Genomic DNA, 16,743 nt, shown 5'->3' on the forward strand with positions numbered 1-16,743 from the left:
CTCCTTCCTTCCACCCTGTGGATCTCAGACATTGAACTCAGGTTGGCAGGCGCAGCAGCAAGTGCCTCCACCTGCTGTGCTGTCTCCCCCACCTACAACAGTTACCTTCCTAAGGGGTCTGGTTGGGATCCTTGTTTTTCTGCACAAAAGGGAAAGGATAAAAAGCAGCTGTTAGAACAAACCTGTAGAGAGAGTTGTAAAGGTAAGAGCACTTGCTGCTCTCCAAGAACAACCTTAATCTGTTTCCAGCGCTCTACCGTGCCTCACAAGCATTTTCATTTGTAACTCAGTTCCAGGGATTCAATACCAGCTGGCTTCTGCAGGCACTACGTGTGCCCACGTTGCCCAGACATACATACAGGCAAAAACACCCATACACATATCATTTTTTAAAAATTCTAGAGAGTAACAAATTGTCATTTTGCTCTTTCTTTGTACAGTGACCTTGGGAAGGTTTCATAGTGTGTGTGTGTGTGTGTGTGTGTGTGTGTGTGTGTGTGTGTGTGTGTAGAGGTGATAATCCTTACTTTTTAACTTTTTAGTGAGAAATAATAATAATTTATGAAAACTGGCACAAAGTGAATTCCAGTAAGTAGTGTTTATTACCACCATGGCAAGCACACTATATGTTTTACCCTCATTAGAATTTATTAAGCAGAGTGCTATGATGTACAAGTTCCACACTTTTAACACCATGGGGTAGAGAGCTGACTCGGTGTGGTTCAGAGCACTTGCTGTTCTTGCACAGTACCCAGGTCCAGTTCCCTCATCCAAATGGGAGCAAACTGCTTCACTGTCCCTGTCTGTGTCTCTCATGCAAATACTCAAAGCAACACACTGCTGTACATAAAATAAATGTAAAGAAAAGAGTTTGTAAGAGTATAAAAATATACAAGACAATGTCTTCAAGGGTCTCATGTTTTAAAAGTGAAAAGTGACAAGGATCAAATCATTACAGAGCTTAACTTCAGTTTACACTTATATTGTTAGGTATATATACAAGACAGAATGCTAATATACTCTTGTTTTTTTTAAAAAGGGATGATACCTGTGCTCAGATAGTGTTTTCTATACTAGCATGCTGGTCAGAATTTGAGTCCTAGCACCTATATTATAAAACAAAAGAAAAAACTAGGTGTACATATATTTGTAAGCCAGAGCTTATGGTATTATGGAGATAGGCCAATTCCACAGTCTTACTGATAAGCCACTCTATCTGAGGTGGCAGGCAGGCGCGCACACACACACATACACACACACACACACACACACACACACACACACACACAAACAGGCACACAGAGAAAGGATAGCTTAATCAGGAAGCTGAGTTGAGCAAGGCAGGATGTCATAGTAGCAAGTGGGGAAGCAAATCAAAGGAAGAGAACAGTAGTGGGGTATAGTGATCTGTAAGTTCTGGGACAGCCTAACTACGTGGTGAGGCTTTGTCTCGGATGGGTGGTAGATAGATATAGATAGATAGATGATGGATGGGTGGATAGATAGATGAATACGACAGCAATCTCCCTTGGTAAACCGAGTTAGCTTTGAGTACTTTAAAGGTGGCTGGAGTTCAGATCTATAGAATTAACGTAAATCAGGGTGCAGCTGGGGTCTCCTCAGCAGCTAGCCAGCAAGCTTTGAGGTAAGGTGAGGAGTGATGCAGAGCCAGCCGTGCTGAGGTTGGTTGTGAGCTCCCACTTACGTCCTCATTTGCCCACATGCAAATGTGGACTATGTACACGTCCACACAGACTTGTGAAAGACATAGCCTGATGAAGGTAGAACGTCTCTTGTTTAAAGTGATTACAAGTGATTGTATCTGGCTTCCATTCGGGAAATAGAGGCAGCGCTTCAGTATAGAAAGAGGTTGAATAGAGGAGTTTTACATGCTTACGTGATTGTAGCAATTGAAACTGACAAGTCACACATAACTAGTTTTTCTAATTCAGTTCACCAAGGAAACGGTAAGAGGATGGTTTGGCGGAGTAGGTAATGGCACTTTTCATCATGCCTGAGACCTGAGTTCCAAGAAAATAACTGACTGCCGCAGTTGTCCTGAATTCCGTGTGCACACACATGAACACAATGAAAACAGTAATATTTTTAATGATAAAAGAATACTGAGCTTTGAATATTAAATTCCATCTGCATGCACACACACAACAAATGAAAGTAGTATTTTTTAAAATGCAAGGTATTGAGACTTACCAGTATTCTTAGTACTAAGCATTATAACATTCTCATAATGTGTTTTGAAAGTTGGCCTTTCAATATAAGCGCAAGAGAGAGAGAGAGAGAGAGAGAGTGTGTGTAACAGATGTATAATATACTAGATTAAGTACAAATATCAGAAAGTAGTCATTAGCACCTATGGTCACTGAGAATTCTGTTTGGCAGACAAGTAATGGTAGTATAAGACTGAGGGAAATACTTCTGCTTTACTTGCCTCTGGCTGAAGTAATGAGCTCACAAATGAAAGAATAAACAGAAGTGGAATGGTGCAAAGGAATAGTTTAAGAGGAAAGATACGGGGCTGGAGAGATGGCTCAGTGGTTAAGAGCACTGACTGCTCTTCCAGAGGTCCTGAGTTCAAATCCCAGCAACTACATGGTGGCTCACAACCATCTATAATGGGATCTGTAATGAGTGTCTGACAAGCTACAGTGTACTCATATACAAAATAAATAAATCTTTTTTTTTTTAAAAAGGAAAGAAAACAATTTCTCAGGATAAAGCTCTTTGGTAAAGCCCTTGCCTGGCACACACAGTGCTTATTTGCATGCACCGTACTTTAAATTAGAAAGAAACCTGAAAACCATGTTTGAAAATAAAATCTAGCTCACTTTAGTGAGTTTTAACTTTGTAATCATATAATAAAAATTATAAGGCCATGCACTACTTACAGTACCTAGGGTAGGTAAGGCAGGAGGAGCACAAGTTCCAAGCCAGAATGAGCTTCATGCCTCCTATATAAAGGCACGTTAGGACCAGGCATGGAGCAATTATTTATCCTGTTGTGTTCATAGTCACTGACAACTAGATTAAGTACAAATGTTTCTGCCTTAATTGTTGTAATGTGTAAAGTATTTTGCCTGTAATTATTTCTGTGCATCACCTGCATGCCTGGTGTGTATACAGGAACTGGAGCTAATAACTGTAAGCCTCTGGTGCTGCGGGAACCCTGTGTCCTGTGGATAACCAGCCAGTTATCTTAATCACTATCTTAGCTAGGGTTTTACTGCTGTAAGATACGACATGATCAAGGCAACTCAGAAAGGAAAAATGCAATGGCTACAGTTTCAGACATTTAGTCTGTTTCCATGGTGGGAACCGTGCCAGTGTTCAGGTAGACCTGGTGCTGGAGAAGAAGGTGGGAGTTCTGTGTCTTTATCCACAAGAAGCAGAAGGAGATTGTGTGCCACACTGGGCATAGCTTGAACATAGGAGCACATACCTCTTACACATACCTCTACAGCGATATACTTCTTCAGCACCACCTAATACTGCCATTCCTTCAGAAGCAAGCATTTAAAGACAGATTATGGGGACCATACCAATTCAGACCCACCATGAGCACTGAGACATCTCTCCAGTCCTGCTCATGTTTTATTCATTACAGGTACACCTGTCTAGTAAAACTTTTATAGTACTGTAACAGTGTTTCTTTGCCCAGAGGCCACGGTGTAAAAGGCAACTTTTCTAATGTCGTGCTATAATTATGAGACAATCATAAGTCACTTTGATGGGTAACTGAACACAAGCATCTTTTCTTTTCCATAAGTGTAAGAAAAAAAAATCTGGGGCTGAAGGGATGGTTCAGTGGTTAAGAGTAATTAATCATTTTTCTTACAGAGGACCTGGGCTCAAATCCAAGCTCTAAATGGTAGCTCACAATAATCCTTAATTCCAATTTCAGGGCATCCAAAGTCTTCCTGACTTCTTTGGACACCAGGCACACACTTGGTGCACTTGCATATATAACAAAAAATAGGAAGTTCTTCATTCTGCTTGGGTAAATGTCTCTAGCTTCTTGTACATCTTGGGAAAGTTTTTTTTTTTTTAAGTTATTCTCATTAGCTGAGTAATATTGAACAAATTGCATAACTGTATTGTGCTCAGTATTATTTGCTAAAAGATAGACACACGATTGCCCTAACTAAGAATTACAATAGAAAGGTGGGTAAGAGCATTTACTGCATCATGGAAAGGAGCTCTTTTCATAGAAACTCCTTTTTCCCTTAAGTCTTCCTTCTGTTTTGTTTTGGGGAAATAAGTAGTTTTGCACCTATTTCTGTTCCACTTTGTTGACCTGATCTCTATCATCTCATTTGGTCTCTTTGTTTTTCCAACACAGGGTTTCTCTGTGTAACAGCCAGGAACTCACTCTGGCCCATGCTGGCCTTTCTTAGCCTTGAACTCCGAGCGCTGGGATTAAAGCTATGCCCACCATGCTCCGCTTTCTTTCATCTCTGTAGACAGTGTGATTGACTAAAATGATGAAGTATTCATTCCAGCTATACTCTAGTTGTCATAGCTGTGGTCACATCCCACAAAACTGAGCCAAAGAAGACTGTACCATTTACAATGTGCACCTTAGCATGGAACCAGCACTATTAACATCTCTAGAAAACTGCAATTTCTTCTGATACGCTTTGTGGAAATTTATCATCATCACACAAGAATTCCAGAGGTCAGGGGTTCTAAGTGAGTAGAGATTCTGCTTTCCGGAAGTTAAGTGCTTTGAGAACTAGCATGGTAAAAAGGGTATAGAACTTCCTCAGCACAGCTTGTGGCCTCTTTATTCCCCATCTGTCTAAACTCAGAAGTTACATACGTGCTGACAGGGAATTCTGGGAACTTGTGTTCCCACATAACATTTCACACTTTGCTATGGTTTCGTAAGCTAGCGCTCCTGTGCGTGTTGCTTCTGACTGGCATGTCCTTTATTCCTACATAGCCCAACGCATGGAAAGCTAACAGAATGGAACACAAACCTGGATCACTTTCCTCCAGCCGGGAGGCTGCTTTGACCAATCCAGTTTCTGTTACTAAACCAGTGGTACTAGCTGCTGGTGTAGTTCTCAACGCTCCCAAAGAGGTGAGTGAGAGTAACTGTGGGGCAGTGTTTTAAAATACAGATGGCCTTCAATGTCTAATCCTCCTGCCTGTGCCCCAGCTCACAAGTATTGGGATTATATACATACACCTAGCTTATGCCCAGTTTCATATAGTTTGGGGAATCAAACCCAGGGCTCCATTTATGGTATGTGGGCACTTTGTCCACATATGCCCTCAAAAAGTTGGCATCCCCCTCTCGATTAAAGATTATATGTGTATAAGTGTTTTACTTGGATATATATGTATGTATCCCATGATTTTCTGGTCCTTGTGGAGGTAGGAAGAGGGTGTCAAATAGCCTGCATCTAGACTTTCAAGAAGTTAGAAGTTTTGTGTGATTGCTGGGAACTGAACCCAAGTCCTGTGGAAGAGTGGCCAGTGCTCTGAACTGATGAGCCATCTTTTCAGCTGGACTATTTCTTATACAATTATAAAAGAATAATTTTGTTTAAGCTGTCATTTCTGAGCAGTGTGTGGTTGTGCATGCCTAAATCACAGTATAGCCTGAAACAAGGGTGTTGTAAGTTCCTGGCTGGCCTGGGTCTTTCTCTCTCTCTCTCTCTCTCTCTCTCTCTCTCTCTCTCTCTCTCTCTCTCTCTTCTCCCTCTCTCTCTCTCTCTCTCTCTCTCTCTTCTCTCTCTCTCTCTCTCTCTCTCTCTCTCTCACATACACACACACACACACACACACACACACACACACACACACACAAATCTTGGGCTTTTCCATTCATTTGCATGAAGATTTGCAATGTAGGGCTAGAGAGATGGCTCAGCGGTTGAGAGCACTGACTGCTCTTCCACAGGTCCTAAGTTCAATTCCCAGCAACCACATGGTGGCTCACAACCATCTGTAATGAGATCTGATGCCCTCTTCGGGTGTGTCTGAAGACAGCAACAGTAGACTCACAGACATAAAATAAATCTTTAAAAAAAAAAAAAAGGTTTGCAGTATAAAGTATGGGGACAACAAACACCATTTCTGCTGCGACTGTATTCATCTGATTACCTTCTTTATTGATATCCTTCATAGGCGTCACATAAGCTTTATACCACTCCATGGTATAAGTGCTCTGTAGTAAACCATGGTTTCTGTTTCCCTGGTTTCTGCAGAGTGATTAGAATAGGTGTGTCACGTAAACCAGGACTCTGTATTCTAAAAAGTCAAAAAGAAAAGAAAAAGAAAAAGCTCGGTGTTTTTTAAATAAACTGGTTTGTGGGTGGTTTTTTGTTGTCTGTATATATGGGTGTTTTGCCTGTGTGTATGTCTCTGATCCCTTTTGAGTTAAAAGACATTATGAGCTACCTAGCACAGTTCTGAGAATTGAACCTGGGTCCTTCCTAAGGATAGCCTGAGTGCTTTACATAACTCAGGAATTTCTAGTTTTTGCCCTTTACTGGTAGGAGCAATCTGTTTGTGCTGTTTGTACAGAGTCCCTCCAGTACTACCCCTCCGATAGAGATCAGCTCCTCTCGCCTGACCAAATTGACCCGACGAACCACAGACAGGAAGAGCGAGTTCCTGAAGACTCTGAAGGATGAGCGCAATGAAGACTGCTCCCAAAGTAGAGACTGTGACAAGCTGGAGGGGCTAAGAGTATGGGACTTTTCTGGTGTCTATGTATTTTCTTTTCTGTGTATTTTTCTTTTTTTTTTTTTTTTTAACTTTTTTAAATGTGTTGGGTTTGTCCATGTTTCACAGTCCAATAGCAGAGGTCAGAAACTTGAAAGCCTCCAAGTCAAACCATCGGGCTTGGTTGCCGTTGCTTTTACCGACTGTACCTCTCACCAGCCCTCTTTGTTTTTGTTTTTTTCTGTTTGCTCATTTTGGTTTGGCTGTGGTTTTGTCTTTTGAGATGGGATCTCACTATTAGACGAGGCTGTCCTCAAATTCACTGAGATCCATTTGCTCTGCCTCAGCCTCCTCAGAGTTGGATTAAAGGTGTGTACAACACCAAATCCAGCCCCGCCATGATACTTAAATGTCTGGAAGGAACATTGGGAGGTGATGCACTCTGCTAAGAATTAAGCAGGGGTGGCCTTGTGTGGACTTTATATTTTGAGGTACGTGTCATTACCACCTCTTGAGTTTTTCCTCAAAAAGTAATCATGAGGGCTGGTGAGAGAATGAAGCCACTTCACCCGAATCTGTGCCCCAATTGCTAGGATTAAACTTGTGGGCTATGACTGCCAGCCCCTTTCTCAAAGTGTTATTATTAGCTCATTCTCTTACTGTTAAATTTTAAGTGTTCTTTGTTTATCATAGAAAATGATCCCTCATCAGATGAGAATTTTATACATTTCCTCCCCATCTCTTCTTATCTTTGTTGCTGGGGCCCAGGGTATGGGTCTTGCTGTGTTGAATTCTTGATGTTGGTGTTTCTCAGTACTTGGATGACAGGCCTGTGCTGCCATACTGTTCCCGTCTCTAAACAGTGTTTACCACAGAGCAGATACCTGAGGTTTTTGTGGATTGTTCCTGTGTTGCTTTACCTAATAGTCATGTGCTCAAGCAGTGTGCTGGTTCCTGTTTATATCTCCAGGGGTTCTGCGCACCTCAGGTTTTATCAGTGCACCCACCCACTCTGGGCGCTAGATGCTCTGGATCTTTGGACTTTCTCAGTTTACTGGTACAGCTGGTCTCAGTTTTGATTTTTTTTTGGAGCTGGGGACCGAACCCAGGGCCTTGCGCATGCTAGGCAAGCGCTCTACCACTGAGCTAAATCCCCAACCCCTTGGTCTCAGTTTTGAAATGGGGAAAAACCTGTGTATTGTTGGTTGCATCCATTCCCTTCCTTTATTACAGTTGGAGGGCAGCCACACACCTGAACCAAAGGAAAATGGAGAACAAGGTTGTCTTCAGAACGGGCTTTCTCTACCCATGGTAGAGGAGAGGGAGGTCCTGTCACACTCTCTAGAAGCAGAGCACAGGTAAGGATAAGATGTATGGCATGTGAGACCCTTAAAGTAATTAAAATGCAAGAGGGGTGTGGCCATGAAACCCTAATTATTCACTCTCTAGTCCCCTGGGCTAGCCTATTTAGGGGCGTAGTCAGTAGTCAATGGTTTGCCACTATGAGTTGCTGTCCCGTCTTTTTTTGTTATTTCTACTATCTTTTTGAATAGGTCCTTTCCCCTTAAATCATTAAGAGCACCTGAGTAACTTGTCCTACTCGGGAGAGTACAGAATTCCTTCCGTATCGTGCATTGGCCTTGGACAGACGTCCTGTGGGTGCATGGTTGGGCTTACTGCATATTTTCTTTGCTCTGTCCTTTGCCTCCTCCAGGTTATTGAAAGCAATGGGGTGGCAGGAGTATCCTGAAAATGATGAGAGTTGCCTTCCACTCACAGAGGATGAACTCAAGGAGTTTCACACGAGAACAGAACAGGTCTGTACTGAGCCCAAAGCCTTCACCGACACCAAGTTACATGTTTACAAGTTCCTTGCCCTTAGGAAATTCTAGTGTTTATTTGGGTTTGGGGGGCCAGTTTTTGCTGACAGGACCTGGTCAGGTAGTAGACGCTTTAATCCCCAGCCTGGGTTTCCAGAGTTCATAACAGCTAGGGCTACACAGAGAGACCATGCTCAAAACAAAGACCCCTGGATCTCACTTTATTTATGGGCCTGGCTAGTTTGGAACGGGCTAAGTAGAATAGGCTACCATGAACCTACAGCAGTCCTCCAACCTCTGCCTCGTGGTCACTGAGATTACAGCCATGTGTTGGCTGGTAAGGAAGCACTAAAATTGAGGGAGACACTACCACAGTAGTGCAGCATGGTGTCAGACTGTTTGCACGGTACAAATCTGCAGACTTGGAGGATACAGGGGCCATGCTCACAGCTCTAACCCTTATCAAAACATAAGCTCTGAGCTCCTGAGTCTTCTTGAAAACCAGCCCTGTGCCTCACTCACCCTCTGCAGCATAAACTGTCGACTGGAGAGAGATGGCTCAGTGGTGAGGATGGCATGAGCTCTTGAAGAGGACCAGATTTTGATTCTTGACACTCATTTTGGCTTACAGCCAAATGTAATTCCAGCTTCTAAGGATTTGAGATCTCCAGCTTTCATAGGCAACACACATAATTAAAAATAAATATCTTTAAAGCATAAATGACACCTAATAAGTCTCACAATAGGGCAGTCTACATGCTGACGTAAGATTTACCACTTAGAACTGTTTTAGAAATAGGAACTCTAAACCCTCCACCTGGCAGACTGAACTAGACTATGACTTTACAGGAAAAGGGGAAAAAAAATATTTGGACGACCCAGCTTTGGTTGCATACATCTTTAAGCCTAGAACCTGGGACATAAACAGAGAGATTTTTGAATTTGAGGCCAGCATGATCTACATAGGGTGTTCCAGGACAACATAGTAAGACACTGTCTCTTTCAAAAGAATTGAAATCCTTGTAAGACTTCTCTGCACACTGAGGCTTGAATGGACCGCTGCAGTCACTGAAGGATTTTTATCTTTCTCCTATGCTCTGCAGCTACGAAGGAACGGGTTTGTAAAGAATGGCTTCTTACAAGGCCGTAGTTCCAGCCTGTTCTCCCCATGGAGAAGCACTTGCATTGCAGAGTGTGAGGACTCAGACACGGAAACAAGCAGCAGCGAGACGTCAGACGACGACGCCTGGAAGTAGAAGTAGAAATGCTCGCAGCTGCCCTGCCCCGCTGAGCTCGGCCTTGTGTTAGAGAATATAAAGTTCTTTCCTTTCTTCTGTTGTTGAATACTTCGTGCACAAGGGAAATAGTCATATCCCAAAGACAGAGCCATTGTCCTGCTTAGCTTTTGTTGTTCTTCCCTGTTATCTGCTCAGTAGACATTTGTGTGGTGGGAATTTTTAAGCACACACAGTACCTGTTGGGCTGTGCACAAGTGGGAGCTGTGCAGGCAAAGATGCAGGGAGGGGCGCTGCGCTGCTCAACAGCTTCTGCTCCCAGCCCTGGGCACCCAGCCTGTGCTCACACAATCATTGTCAATGACAAAGTGACTATTGAAGTTATAATTGTATTAAATTAATGCTAATAATTTGGATATTTTATTTTATTTTTGGCTGCTGGGGTAACTTAGCCCTTAACCAAGCATATGTGGTTGTTTTTGTTTGGGGTTTTTTTTTTTTTTTCCTTTTTTTTGGGTACAGCTGTAAAATATTTGGATATAGGAAATGTTATTCTTGCAGCCTTGATATTCAGGGTGGATTGTAAAATATGAATTTTTGTGAGATTCAAAGATTAAGATTATTTTGATAACATTATTTACAGATTTAAAAGATGTGGTTACCACAAGTCTGTTGAGGGGAAAAACTACTGCATAAAATAACTAACGTGGAATAAATATTTTGCATCAGTTTGGATTGTCTTGTGTAAGAAATATATTTTCTTTAAAATTAGAGGGTGGATTCCTTTTTTTAGGGGAAATATTTTTAGAAATCTTGGGGAAAACTGAATTCAGGCCCACCTGTTTCTCTTTTCAGCAAAAATTCTTGATGTGGAAAAACCTGTGCAATAAATTATTAATAAACTTCACTTTCTTTCCTGAAAGAATTTTTTAATGCCCAGGATTTATCAATATACCTGGGTTTGGAGGCTCCCTTCCTCCCCCGTTGGTTTTGTTTTATGCGTAGGTCTTTTGCCTATGTGTGTGGATGTGAACTCCTTGCTGCGCTGGTTGCCAGAGGAGGGCAAAAGCAGGCTTCTGTTCTCTGGAAGAGCGGCTCTGAACTGCTGCTGAGCCGAGTGTCCAGCCACCAATATGAATGTTTTAAAGAAGGCCTGACTCATGTTTTCTGCATGGGGAGTGACTGAATGAAGTAAGATGAAGTGGAGATGGAGGGGTGAGAATGACTCCTCGGCTTAGCGAGGTGGTCTACAGCGCTTGCCCACTGAGTCAGATCTACCATCCCTGGAAACGCGGTGGTGGAAGGGGAGAAAGAAATGGTTTCCAGTTTGTCCTCTGAGTTGTATATGTGAGCATGACATGCCGACATGAATGAAGAGGCTGGAGAGATGGTTCGGTGATTAGGAGCTCCTGCTACTTTTGTAGTTTTCGTGGTTTTGGTTCTGTACCTGAGTCTATGTTAGGGCCACCAAGATGGCTGAATGAGTAAGCTATGTTCCTGAGTTTGAGGATTTCTGTTGGATTCCTGCCATCCGCATGATGAAAGCTGACAGATGACTCCCTTGGCATGATACCTTACCTTGGCATGCCTGTGCTAACACATACATGCACAAACTAAATGTTCAGATATGTTAAGGAAATTTGAAACTGGAGATTCTAGCAAAACACTTAACTTCCATTCCATGCCCAAGGCCCTGGATCTACTACCTGAAACCACCAATGAGAGAGAACTTACCACTTAGAGTATAATGCTCATGTAATGAAAGAGAACTTACCACTTAGAGTATAATGCCCATGTAAACCACTAAGGAATAGGGGCTAGAATTGGAAGTCCTCCCATGGAGACTCACTGGTTGCTCTTTGAGTGATCGAGGGTTCAAATGCAACTAGTAATTGTCACCTAATGCCAGCCCCAGGGGATCCCTCTTCTAGCACCATTGGGAACTGAATGCATTGGTGCCCAGGCATACATGTGGGCAAAATATCCAGACACCAAAAAAGAAAATGGATCTTTAAATCTGCAGTAACAATATGTTGTTGGGGCACTGGAGAGAATGCTCAACTTTTACAAAAGGTTTCAGAGTAGACTCTGAAACCTTTTGTAACTTGTTCCTCATACTTGGATGTTTGGGGAAAATACCTTAATGGCTCTGTCTTGCTGAGGAAAGAAGGGTGCTTTGAAAATTAGGTGCATGGATCTGTGTAGAGGAATTTTAATCCAGGAACCTGTTTGCTCTTGTAAGGGCTCACATCCAAAAGACCTGTCTATGTGATCTGGCTGGAATACAGATGCCCTGAGCACTCATCTTGAGTCCCAAACTATGTAAGGTTAGTTTGTAGAAGGAAGCACCATGTTTGAAAGTGATGTCAAATTGAGGATTGAACAATGTGATGAATCAGAGAAAGATCTGACCGAATGAGTCAGAAATGGGCTAAGCCCAACTCATACTGACAGGAAACAAAGGCTATTTAAGAGCAGTGCGGGGAGAAGAGTCCATCTTTGAGTTCAGTAGAATGGAGTTCAGAGGCAATTTAGCCAAGCAGAGCATTTCAATGAGTAGCTGAGAGAAGCCAGTTTGAATCGGTCAGTTTGGAAAGGACTTTGAGACAGAACAGCTGAGTCAGCTGGCCAGCTTTGAGGAAGAGCTAGAGTGAGTTTCTTCAGTAAGCCTCAGAGGCTGAACCATTCTAAGCATAGATTCGCAGACAGAAGCAGTAAGTCTAGGAGATGACAATTACATCAGGTGAATAAAAGTTGCTTTTACAAGTCGGTGTAAAGGTGAAGATAACTTGACCAGCAGGAAGCCTGCTTGACCTCCAAATAGTATCCTATCCCTTCATCTGACAGACTGTACTTCCCCAACCCAGTTTTCATTACTGGGGCGGTTCAGATCATCCACGTCCCAGAATGGGGTTCCCATTGTGTGATGGGTTAATTCTGTAAAGGCTGAGTGTATGCAAAGACATACTGCTAATATTAGATTCACTTTGTGCCAGAATATTCCCTACAGTGGAGAACAGCAGTGGTACAGATGACACTTGCATATCAGAGGCTCGTTAAGGAAGCTGCCTTTTCTATAGGAAGTGAAATAAAAGCTGCTTGCTACACGTTTGGCCAAGCTCGCTGCAACTGGTGGAACAAACTTTCTCACCTGGGCTCCACCCAAACGGGGCAAGGCACATTGTCCTGGCCTGACTACACCTGTACTCGCTGCCCAGGAAACTAGGGCACCTCCCCAAACATAAACATAAATTTGAAGGACTTGGAGATGTAGCAGAGTTGGTCTATTCTTTGTCTCTTTGCTCTCTTTTCTTTCCAGTCTACCTTTTCCCTTTTACCACATCCTCTGTAGGACGCTGGTGTCTTTAACAGATTCCATCCCATGGCCGATTACTCTGGGAAGTCAGGACTTTTGCCCTGTGAGTCCTGTGATATGGTTTTCCGCTCCAGAGCTTTGTTGGCCAAACACACCAAGCGATTCTGCATTGGCGGACTGACTCCGGAGGTAACACTTAAAACACAGCCTTCAGTAGCCATGGAACAACGAGGCACCAAGGTAAGAACCGCCAGTTGCCGGGGTAGGCTGTCCAGCAAGCCGTATTCTCTGTTTTCATCTCCCCGCTCCCAGATTATGGCACAAGAACAGAGGCGTTCAGATCAGGAGGCCACCAAATCTTCTCTAAAGAGACTGACAGAGGAGGTACACACCCAACACGGCTACAAACTTCACATGTGTCTAGTAGCTGCGGGGATCACCCAGAACAGAGATAATGAATGGGTCCGGGTTACTTGCAGACGGAGTTGCTGAGACTGTCCCTACAGAAAATAGGTCCCTGGGCGACTGACACTTCCCAGACTGCAGGGAGCCCTGAGGAGAGGCTGCGAGACTTGCAGGGAACACGAGCCAGACGCGTGGAGGAAACTGAAGCGCAAAGCCGAGCGCTGAAGCAACGCGGCGAAGGTGAGAGGTAGGGAGGCATAGACTCTCTGCCCTCGCGCTGTGTGTAGACTCACCCTGACTCCGCCCCTTTCACCTTCAGAATTAAAACGGCGCCTCCACAGCGTAGCGGGACCCAAGGGAGGATTACCCCGCCCAATAGTCTTGGAGCGCGAACTCAGAGAACTCAGGGAAGAGGCCAGCCGGACACGGGGAGCGCTGCAAACGTTAGGAGCGCGTGTTCAGGCGCTCCAGCCTCAGCCCGCGTGAGCCGCTAGTCCAGCTTTGGAAAGAGCGTGGGTGGGGCGGGACATTGGGCTCAGTCAGTGACATCATCTCCCCGCGCCAGCCACCAGCAGGACGCCAAAAGGGTAGTGGAATTCTGTTGCCTGCCCCTACGGTACAACCCGGAAACGCTTGCTGAAGAGATCCGGTGAGGACCACGGCGCGGTTGGGCAGGGGCGGGAGTCTGTTCAGTCTGGGAGATCGCTTTCTGATGCCTACTTGCTAGGGTGCTACGTGAGGTCTACGTGCGCGGTGGAGGCCGGGACCCAGAAGTTCTGGACAAAATATTACAACTGCAAGTGGAGGCGTCAGCACTGGAATTGCGGCGGTCGCAAAACCGCAAGGGTGAACAAAAGGGTCTCTACACTAATAATGGTCCTAGGCTTGGGAGGAGAAAAAGATGTGAGGGACAGCACCACTAGAATGGGAGGCACTTAAGCTGAAGGAAGGAAAATCCATTGCCAGTTGACAAATCCAGGCTTGTGGAGAAACACTTAACATTGGAGAACTACGATTGACAGGTCGCTTTAATTCACCTCAGAAAAAGCAAGTGCCGCCTCTGAGGAGGCTCTAATGGTGGAAGCCGAAAACAGGATCCTGGAGGCAGAAATTCTGGCCTTGCAGAAGCAGAAAGTCCTGAGTCTGTCGCCCTGGGGTCAGTGAAAAATGCAACCTCTCCTTAACCCATCACAGGGAACCCAAGTATGAAGGGGTGAAGGGACCATGTCAGGAAAATGAGGCCCATATATGTAATATCAGTTTCTGTCTATACATTTACCCTTGTGTTTATGACCCTGTATTCCCCCTGATTGATTCAGTTCCTGCTTCCTCCAGCCCAAGTGCAACTGTTTTCTAGGTTCCAGGGATCTCTGGCGACACTTGAGTAGAAGGAGTGATAACTCCCTCCTCCCTCCACCAGTTGCACCCCCAATGCCACCAGTTACAAGTTCCACAAAAGTCCAGGACTTCCACGGCACTTCAAAGGCTGTGAGGAAGCCAGGGAGTCAGGGTTGATGGCTGGCCATCCTTGACATGCACTTTGGGGAACATGAGCAGATTGCAGTTCTGTCCCGCTGAACTCTTTATCCACAATAGATAATTAATGGAACCATGACAAGAAACTTGGGTCTGGATCTCCACTTCCTACCAGCATCGAATGTTCTAGGTCCTGCACCCTATGATCCTGGGTGAGGCCTGTTCCCTCCTTCACAGCATCTTAGACTTAACCACTACTGAAATCATAGAAACCCACCCTCAACAGCCATCCAGGGTTGAAGTACTGGCTGGATAGAGACCTTAGGGACTCTGTGTACATAATTTATATTCTTCAGGGCTGGCCTTGTCATTTTCTATGACTTCCTGCGGGGCCTTGAGGCTTCTTGGATTTGGGTGCAGCTAATGACAAGCTTGGCCCGAGATGGACAGGATACAGGAGGGGCCACAGCACTACCTCCAGCACTTTGCTTGCCGCCACCTTCAGCTTCTGGACCTATAGGCAACTGTGCTATCCTCGCAAGCAGGCAACCTGTGCCGAGGTTAGTAGGTAGAGGTCATAAAGGATACACCTAATGTTTAATCTGTACATTGGGCCCAAGAGCTATATACCCTAGGAAGGGATTTCAGCTAAGTCTTCCAACATGGTTTTGGTTGTTTCACAGGCTGCCTCCATCACCACTGCTATCTTTGATCTGCAAACTACAGGCCTGGCAGGGTGTTACATGGACACCACAACCAAAGGCTTGGGCCTCACTACTGCTATTTGACCAAAGTCTGAGGGTGCTTAGTGGCCGTTGGCGCCTCCCACTTCGGGTCCCTCCTACCACCAGCCTCAGCTTTGCCCAGATGAATGAGATGCCCCAGGTAAGTGTAGAGGGTAGAGACTGGTTGCACCCCAAGATTCCAATGGAGTACCACTTCCTCTGTCAGGCCGGCCAAGCTGAGCTCTTTCTGAGGCTGGTAAACGCAAGAGATACAGATGCCCAGACATTGGCAGAGATCAATCCAGCAAGTGCCCATGAGTACCAGTACCCACCAATGGTGAGTCCACTTCTGTGTATAACGGGTCAGCCTGTTGGCTAAGCAGCTTCTATTAGATGGTGTGTACCAGTTAAGTACTACATTAGGGCTGGAGAGATGGCTCAACAGTTAAGAGCACTGACTGCTGTTCTTCCAGAGGCCCAAAGTTCAATTCCCAGCAACCATATCTGTAATGGGATCCCATGCCCCCTTCTAGTGTCTGAAAACAGCTACAGTACTCATATAAAAAAAGAAATATTTTTTTTTAAGATCCATGAATTACCATGTGGCAGAAAAAAAACAGTTAACTCTAGTCTCGCTTAAACAAAACAAAACCCTACCTTTCATGTTTTACAGATGTCCAGTTCATCTTCCCTGGAATCCAGTTTCTTCACCCACAGTTCTGGCATTGCTGACCCTCCACCTCCCACAGAAGAGACTTTTGTCAGTGTCGAGGATAAAGATGAGCACTTGAGTCCTCACCAGTTTTGAAGGAAACACTAATTTCTAGACCTGCAGCTTTTAAAATGGGGTCTTACAGCAGCAGCAAACATTTGATCCTTAAATACTGGGTGGCTACAAAGAACACTAAACCTGCTTTTCTTAAACTAGCCAACTTTATATAAAAAGCCAACTAATTTTCTTCTGCATTTACTTTCCTTTTATAAAGCAGATCCAGGAATAAATGACCTCAAAATATTTAGTCAAACTGGCATTCAGCACTCTGAAAAAAGCTAAGATTTACCAAAGCCACTGT

At 44.3% G+C, this 16,743-nt stretch overlaps 2 protein-coding genes across 29 annotated transcripts in view; both read left to right on the forward strand.

The window, feature by feature from the left end:
• Gpbp1l1 (GC-rich promoter binding protein 1-like 1) overlaps window positions 1-10,655 on the forward strand; it is a 42,112-nt gene extending 31,457 nt beyond the window's left edge. For 4 of the 9 annotated variants that reach the window (XM_063287734.1, NM_001402104.1, NM_001034913.2 and 1 more), the window contains exons 8-12: window positions 4,961-5,101; window positions 6,553-6,717; window positions 7,927-8,051; window positions 8,408-8,510; window positions 9,617-10,655. In XM_063287734.1, the coding sequence (XP_063143804.1) occupies window positions 4,961-5,101; window positions 6,553-6,717; window positions 7,927-8,051; window positions 8,408-8,510; window positions 9,617-9,769 (687 nt within the window). In that variant the 3' untranslated portion in view covers window positions 9,770-10,655. Of the gene's footprint in view, window positions 1-3,919; window positions 6,718-7,926; window positions 8,052-8,407; window positions 8,511-9,616 lie in introns of those variants that run through there. The other 5 variants (XM_063287737.1, XM_063287736.1, XM_063287735.1 and 2 more) reach the window with 5 other exon arrangements.
• Window positions 10,656-12,154: 1,499 nt separating this feature from the next.
• On the forward strand, window positions 12,155-16,695 carry Ccdc17 (coiled-coil domain containing 17). Of its 20 annotated transcripts, XM_006238707.4 has the most exons (13): window positions 12,155-13,304; window positions 13,377-13,448; window positions 13,544-13,709; window positions 13,789-13,951; window positions 14,035-14,118; window positions 14,197-14,315; window positions 14,512-14,625; window positions 14,827-14,957; window positions 15,066-15,157; window positions 15,302-15,505; window positions 15,629-15,830; window positions 15,897-16,007; window positions 16,344-16,695. In XM_006238707.4, the coding sequence occupies exons 1-13, from the start codon at window positions 13,131-13,133 to the stop codon at window positions 16,476-16,478; spliced, it is 1,767 nt and encodes a 588-aa protein (XP_006238769.1). In that variant the 5' UTR covers window positions 12,155-13,130; the 3' UTR covers window positions 16,479-16,695. The 20 variants fall into 20 exon arrangements, 16 of the variants coding, with proteins under 16 accessions (XP_006238769.1, XP_006238765.1, XP_006238767.1 ...); XM_006238703.4 differs by having other exon boundaries at window positions 12,155-13,448; XM_006238704.4 differs by having other exon boundaries at window positions 12,608-13,304; window positions 15,629-16,007.
• Window positions 16,696-16,743: the final 48 nt, after the last annotated feature.

Source organism: Rattus norvegicus, chromosome 5 (genome assembly GCF_036323735.1).
Source record: "Rattus norvegicus strain BN/NHsdMcwi chromosome 5, GRCr8, whole genome shotgun sequence".
Lineage (NCBI taxonomy): Eukaryota > Metazoa > Chordata > Mammalia > Rodentia > Muridae > Rattus > Rattus norvegicus.

Coding starts and splice junctions, on each gene's coding strand:
- Ccdc17 (XM_006238702.4), top strand. CDS start 13,131: ATGGCCGATTACTCTGGGAAGTCAGGACTTTTGCCCTGTGAGTCCTGT. Junction 14,316..14,511: donor GCGGTCGCAAAACCGCAAGG/GTGAACAAAAGG, acceptor AATTCACCTCAG/AAAAAGCAAGTGCCGCCTCT. Junction 15,506..15,628: donor AGCAGGCAACCTGTGCCGAG/GTTAGTAGGTAG, acceptor GTTGTTTCACAG/GCTGCCTCCATCACCACTGC.